Source organism: Salmo salar, chromosome ssa22 (assembly GCF_905237065.1).
Source record: "Salmo salar chromosome ssa22, Ssal_v3.1, whole genome shotgun sequence".
In the NCBI taxonomy this organism is placed as follows: domain Eukaryota; kingdom Metazoa; phylum Chordata; class Actinopteri; order Salmoniformes; family Salmonidae; genus Salmo; species Salmo salar.
In genome coordinates this window covers 14,379,064-14,386,313 of record NC_059463.1, presented here as the reverse complement: position 1 = coordinate 14,386,313, position 7,250 = coordinate 14,379,064, and the positions used below count along the sequence as shown (strand labels likewise).

Sequence of the window (7,250 nt, the reverse complement as noted above, 5' to 3'; positions counted from 1 at the left end):
CGTTCATCTTTCCCTCGATCCTGACCAGTCTCCCAGTCCCTGCCGCTGAAGAACATCCCCACAGCATGATGCTGCCACCATGCTTTACCGTGGGGATGGTGCCAGGTTTCCTCTAGACGTGAAGCTTGGCATTCAGGCCAAAGAGTTCAATATTGGTTTCATCAGACCAGAGAATCTTGTTTCTCATAGTTAGAGTCCTTTAGGTGTCTTTTGGCAAACTCCAACCTGGGCTGTCATGTGCCTTTTACTGAGGACTGGCTTCCAACTGGCCACTCTACCATAAAGGCCTGATTGGTGGAGTGCAGCAGATACTTGTCCTTCTGGAATGTAGAGACAAAGATGTGTATAACTAAACCAAGATAGACCACAACTTTTCGTTTACAACGGGAACAAATGAGTCATAGTGGGCAGAGCCAAGCACGGACTAGCGATATCCTATTGGCGCGTTCTAGTAAACGTCTCCATATGTCTGTTAGGGAACGCCTAATCTAAAGTGCGCGTGTGCAGTAACTCAATTCGCCTTTGCGCGATTTTTAAAAACCTTTGCAAAGGGTAAAGTCTACAAAACTTAGTCCACTCTGTTCATAAGATTCCAGTTTTGGGAACAGAGGACTGTATTGAGATCAAATGTTTAATCGATGAGAAACTGTGCAGAATGTTGGCCAAAATCCATCTCGTTTCACTGCCCGCCATATTTGATAGTGAGTGGAAACGCCAACCGGATACTTCACATTTATCCTTCCAGTGAAATATCCGTCTCATTATTCTAGCTTTGGTAGAGAGGTCAATGGCGGTATTTAACTCGACCAGAAACAATATAATTGCCATGGAAACGCGGGGGGGGGGGAGAAGGACCGTGAGTCGAGATCCTCATTTCCCCCAGCAAAATTAGCCGACATTTAGGCTCTTGTTTATGTGTATTTCACACAATGTTGAGGTACAAATCGGAGTGAGGCTTGTATGGATGCCAAGTCAACCCGGATGTCGTTAACAATCAACTGCATTACAGTTAAAAACAGTATTGACTAGCACCACCGATTTCTGTATGCCAGTTTATACGAACGGAAGTTAGCCTTTATCAGTCACTTCTTCTAAACCTGAAAATGGACCACTTGTATATGTTATACAGCCAAAAACAGTACATCCAAATCGGACTTTAGTAACCACATTGTGGGGTATGTTACAATACATACATCACAACAGATTTGAAGAATATTCACTTTGTTAGATGATGATATTTGTTGAATGTACCCCCATCTGGTCTGCGTTCCAATTATCCTTTACTTAATCTATTTTGCAACTTGTTGAACAGCAGCGACTCCCTGTACTTTCTGCGTTCAGAATCTGATCCGCAATGACCTGACGAGCGCCATATTAAAACGCGTCTTCTTCCCCTTACATGTTATGGGTCAGCGCTATCTGGGATGCTTTGGACGTCCATACTCTAACCAAAGATTTGTATAACTAAACCTATATCTCATTGTTAGAACCTTAATCCATACCCTAACCATAACCCTTACATGCTAACCTTAAAACCTATCTTTACCATTTTACATTTCAACTTCAATGTGGGCTATGGACGTCCCAGGGATCCCAGGTAGGACGAACCCGCTATTTTTTGTGTTGAACGCAGCCACCACTAGTCTGCCTCTTGCTCCAAGAGATTGACAGAGGACAACAACATGATGGAAATTGATTCACTCCAAGAGGCGCTTAAAGGTTTTTGGGGTTCTTATGAATAGCGTAATACTTAAAGAAAATCAGACTTTTTGTTTTACTTTATTGTATACTACAGTGGTTATATTGCCAGAAGGTGTTGAATGTAGCTAACGTTAGCTAGCTATAAGCGTATGTTAGCTAGCAGCTAATGCCTACATTCGGAAGAATAAGCAATGTTGCTAACTAACGTTAGCGGTTCCCCTTTAGCTTAAAGGTAGCTAGCTATCAATTCTCAAACCTCCAGAGGTTTATATATTTATTTCTGGGTTCAACAATTTAACTACCTAGTTAGCCATGGTGCTGTTGACAACTCCTTCATCGCACAGCTAACGTTAGCTTAGCTAGCTAACGTTAGCAAACTAATGAACTGAATAAGTTAGCTACCGGTAGTTAGCAATGATGTATAACGTTAGTTACACCATTGGTAGTTCGTTACCATTTCCAGTTAGTTGACTTGTGAACTTTTCTATTGACTACGTTAGTTAGCTAACTAGCCAGTAAGACAATATCATGAAGGTAAGCCCAACTAACGTTAATTGTTGATGTTATGTGGCAAGTTGGCTAGCGAGCTAGCTAACATGCTAGCTTGCAAGTTTGAGTTCACTTAACCTGGCCAATGCCAATGGCCACAATTAGCTAGCTCGCTGGGTAGGTCGCTATAAAGGTTTATGAGAACACAATTAAATTTTCAGTTGGTGTCACTGTTAGTTAGCAAGCTAGCTAACTCGATCGGCTCCATTTGGCATTTTCCTTTCTTGAGCTGGTGAGCTAAATGGCTGAACACAATGTCAGTGTTGTAGTCACAAGTCATCATTAACGTTAGCTAGTTAACGTCAATAGTTTCCTAAGCAAGCCAATCTATCCAAAGTTCCCTGCTCTGTTGTGTTGTGCTAACTGACTTGATATCACTGTTCTCTTTAGACTTTGACAATAAAGGGAAGAAAGAAGTGGCACCGCTGCTCGACCAGTTTCTCTGTCATGTTGCGAAGACTGGAGAAACCATGTAAGGAATGTTCATATTGACAAGCTTGTAGCTACAGATATCATGCAAATGAGAGGATAAAGGATGCTCAGTGGGATAACTTCAACATCACTGGTTCAAATTATGTAATAGGCGTAGTCCTAGATCATGCCTAGTCTTCTCTTCTGCATGTGCTGTATTACTTTTGTTAAGAGAGCTGTGCTCCTGTCTTTCCAGTGTTCAGTGGTCTCAGTTTAAAAGCTATTTCCTCTTCAAACTGGAGAAGGTGATGGACGACTTCAAAGCCTCAGCACCCGATCAAAGGGGGGTAGCCAATCCCAATGTGGACTCCATTCCATTTGAGGACATGAAGGAGAGGATACTGAAGATTGTGAATGGATACAATGGGTAGGTACCAGTATAACCTTTTAGAATCAACTGTTTTCTTGTGATCATGTCATGCCATCTAAAGAGTTAACGTTGCTGACTTTGTGGTGGTTATACAAGGGCGCCATCTACTGGAAAGGCATTTCTAGATGTCACCTACTGTAGTGCTCAATTTTTTTTATTTATTTTTTACCTTTATTTAACTAGGCAAGTCAGTTAAGAACAAATTCTTATTTACAATGATGTCCTAGTAACGGTCGCTTAACTACCTTGTTCAGGGGCAGAACGACACATTTTTACCTTGTCAGCTCGGTGATTCGATCTAGCAACCTTTCGGTTACTGACCCAACACTCTAACCACTGGCCCAACGCTCTAACCCCCGGCCCAGCGCGCTCGCCCCCGGCCCAGCGCGCTCACCCCCGGCCCAGCGCGCTCACCCCCCGGCCCAGCGCTCTAACCCCCGGCCCAGCGCTCTAACCCCCGGCACAGCGCTCTAACGCTCTAACCACTAGGCTACCTGCCGCCCCAATGGCAACCATATTGTAAACACGCATGTCATTATAGTTTATTTTATACCTATCTAATTTAACTTTTTTTCTTGAGCTAGCCCTACCTCATGTTTATTTGAATAACCTCCTTACTTACTTCCCTCAGAATTCCGTTTACGATTCAGCGTTTGTGTGAGCTGCTTACAGAACCCAAGAGGAATTACACAGGAACAGAGAAATTTCTCAGAGGTGTTGAGAAGGTGAGTGGAGTGCCATGTCTGTTTAGGAGCAGTTGTGCAGTGTTATACTAGATTAGATGTGTATAGTCTCTATATGCTGTATAGTATTTATATTTTGAAGTGTTTGTAATAATGGGTTTTTCTTCTTCCAGAATGTGATGGTGGTCAGCTGTGTGCATCCTACTTCAGAGTAAGTGTTGTTTTTGTCCTTATTGTTATACATTATATCAATAAAACATTTTTACAAAGAGGTTGTATTCTGAACAAAAATATGAATGCAACAATTTCAACGATTTTACTGAGTTACAGTTCATATAAGGAAATCAGTCAATTGAAATAAATTCATTAGGCCTTAATCTATGGATTTCACAACTGGGCAGGGGCACAGCCATGGGTGGGCCTGGGAGGGCAGGGGCACAGCCATGGTTGGGCCTGGGAGGGCAGGGGCACAGCCATGGGTGGGCATGGGAGGGCAGGGGCACAGCCATGGGTGGGCCTGGGAGGGCAGGGGCACAGCCATGGGTGGGCCTGGGAGGGCAGGGGCGCAGCCATGGGTGGGCCTGGGAGGGCAGGGGCCCACCCACCGGGGAGCTGGCCCAGCCAATCAGAATGAGTTTCCCCACACAAAATGGCTTTATTACAGACAGAAATACTCTTCGGTTTCATCAGCTGTCCGGGTGGCTGGTCTCAAATGATCCCGCAGGTGAAGAAGCCGGATGTGGAGGTCCTGGGCTGGCATGGTTACACGTGGTCTGCGGTTGTGAGGCCAGTTGGAAGTACTGCCAAATTCTCGAAAATGACATTGGTAGATGGTAGAGAAATGAACGTTAAATTATCTGGCAACAGCTCTGGTGGACATTCCTGCAGCCAGCATGCCAGTTGCATGCTCCATCAATTTAAGACATCTGTGACATTGTGTTGTGACAAAACGGCACATTTTAGAGAGGCCTTTTATTGTCCCCAGCACAAGGTGCACCTGTGTAATGATCATGCTGTTTAATCCGCTTCTTGATATGCCACACCTGCTAGGTGGATGGATTATCTTGGCAAAGGAGAAATGCTTACTAACAGGGATGTAAACATTTTAGAGAAATAAGCTTTTTGTGTGTATGGAACATTTCTGGGATCTTTTATTTCAGCTCATGAAACATGGGACCAACACTTTACATGTTGCGTTTATATTTTTGTTCAGTGTAGTTTATATGAAGTAAAATATTTTTGGAATTACTGTATGTTTCTCTCTGTCATAAAGGAAAAACGGATGCAGTGGTGTGAATAGAATGAATGGTGTTATGTTGCCTGGGAACGCATCTGCTTTTACGGAGAGGTAAAGCTCAAATGACAGGTTCCTATTTTCTCACCCTAGTTTCCACAGTGATAATTGCCTAAAGGTAAACCACTCACATTTCTGACACTTTTCTTACACTTCATTTCTTTCACTCTTCCTCTATTTTCTTTTAGGAAGGTGAATGGCCCAGGGACCCCCAGGCCGCTGAACAGACCAAAGCTCTCTCTAGCGACAAACGGCCTACCGGACAGTACAGAAAACAAAGACCCTACCACAGAGCAGGGACATGACAAACCCTCCAGGTACTTTAGTTGCTACCCAACAGACCGTGTGATACTCACTTCCTACTTTTTTTCTCTTTTGATGAATTGAATGTGTGATGAATCTTCACTCTCTCAGTGAGGTGTCGGCATCAGGTACCCAGGGGAGCTCTGTGAAGAACAAGCACCATGACGACGAGGAAGAAGAGGATATGGAGGCGGAGCAACATGAGGTGAAGAGGCTCAAGTTCAGCAAAGAGGATGAGCAGGAAGGGGACACCCTCAGACACGGCCACAATGACAGTTTGTCGGAAGAGGCAGAATCCATGGTCCAGGAGGACGAGAAGAGAAGTGAAGCTCCCAGTACTGCTGGGACTTGTGAAGACCAAGGTAGGACTGGTTTTTCCACTCTTTATTTTCGCCCATCATGCCGACATGCATTGCTGGTACAATCCTTTGTGGATATTAGTACGTGTATGAGCAGAACCAGGAGTTGCCTGAATTGGCAGAATTCTGAGGTGTTCATCGCAGGTTCAGCTTATCTGCTTGCCAGATCTACATCAACCCTTATGCAGTTAACATTACTAACTCTATTTTTGTGTCCTTGCCTGTCCCACAGAGCCATCGAGCACACAGTTGGAGCCATCAGCAGGGCCCGGGGAGGACGAGCAGGCAGAGAGGGAGGTTCCTTGTGGCTCCCAAGAGGAATGTAATGACATGGACCAGTCAGAACAGCAGGCCCCTGCTGGCGTCCTGGAGAGCCCTGAGGCCCGGGACAGTGATGAGGGCAGTGACCCAGTCAGCAGCAGCAGTAGTGTCAGCAGCAGTAGCAGTGAGGAGAGTGGAGCCAGGGAAGAGAGAGCCTCTGCTCCCTCCAGCAGTACTCCTGAGCCACCTGCAGAGGGCGCCATGGAGAGCGGTAGCCTGGACACTGGGACCAGTGAGGAGCCCATGGAGCAGGACTAGGACCTGAGCATCCATCTGTTGACTATTTAGAACATCTGTCCTCAAGTCCAGCTTGAGTGTCACCGGTGAAGGGGATGCGCAATCCTGGTCCCCTAGATACTTTACGCCTTGTCTAAATTTTGGGCACTCCTCAAAATGACCACCTGATGTGGGCATAAACATTTTTATTTTGAATCAAATATAAACTGGATTTTTTTCCTACGCTATTTAGAGTTTTCATTTTAAGGCTTGTGGTCTCTAGAGGTCTTTGTTTCAGCCTTGATCAGTCTTTGGGGTTGCAGATGATGTTTGTTGTAGCTGTGCTGATAGGTTGGGGTGTTCATCTGGCATTTTTCCCTCATCAGTTTAAGCATTTGTCAGGAAAAGTAAACCAGGCAGTTTTTCCCCCCTGTAGCCAGTTTCTCTCTGTGGATTATCACCTCTGCCACACCAGAGTCGAGACAAAGCTATCGCCGCTAATTAACTTCCTCATTATTTATGCTGTCAGTTACTCACTCCGGCGATGAACTAGCTAGAATCATTTCTGTTTCTGACTGAAGCACAAGCCTTAGCATCCAGCTCATACCACTGTTTTTACTCGTGCCGCCATCTTGGTTGTTGAAAAAAATGTATATTTCCTCGTTTGTTTCCCCTCCCCATCACTTTTCCTCGTGAGTTGGGAGTATTGAAATAGATTTTCCATGTGTCCTTATTCTCCTTTTTAAATGCATATATTTTCTTTGCGATGATACACTACCGACCCAACTCAGAGTAATATAACATGCTACCTTTTACCTTAAAATGTTACATATCATTTTGGGTGCATTGAACCATTTATATGAACATTTCAACTCAATTACTTATTTTGGAAAATATGTTTTTTGACAGCCAGTTATTTCATTTCCAAAACCAGCTGTAAGTACAAAGATGACTTCTGCTTTGTATTGTGATGTCACCAAGTT

General features: G+C 44.4%; 1 protein-coding gene across 2 annotated transcripts; it reads left to right on the top strand.

Moving 5' to 3' along the window:
- Window positions 1–866: 866 nt before the first annotated feature.
- LOC106582851 (serine/threonine-protein phosphatase 4 regulatory subunit 2-B) lies at window positions 867–6,813 on the top strand. Of its 2 annotated transcripts, none has more exons than XM_014166380.2 (9): window positions 867–1,175; window positions 2,641–2,722; window positions 2,918–3,088; window positions 3,723–3,816; window positions 3,948–3,985; window positions 5,048–5,122; window positions 5,257–5,385; window positions 5,483–5,733; window positions 5,963–6,813. In XM_014166380.2, exons 3-9 carry the CDS (start codon window positions 2,970–2,972, stop codon window positions 6,307–6,309), a joined length of 1,053 nt encoding a protein of 350 aa, XP_014021855.1. In that variant the 5' UTR covers window positions 867–1,175; window positions 2,641–2,722; window positions 2,918–2,969; the 3' UTR covers window positions 6,310–6,813. The 2 variants fall into 2 exon arrangements, with proteins under 2 accessions (XP_014021855.1, XP_014021854.1); XM_014166379.2 differs by lacking the exon at window positions 867–1,175 and adding an exon at window positions 1,427–1,719.
- The last annotated feature ends 437 nt before the right edge of the window (window positions 6,814–7,250 follow it).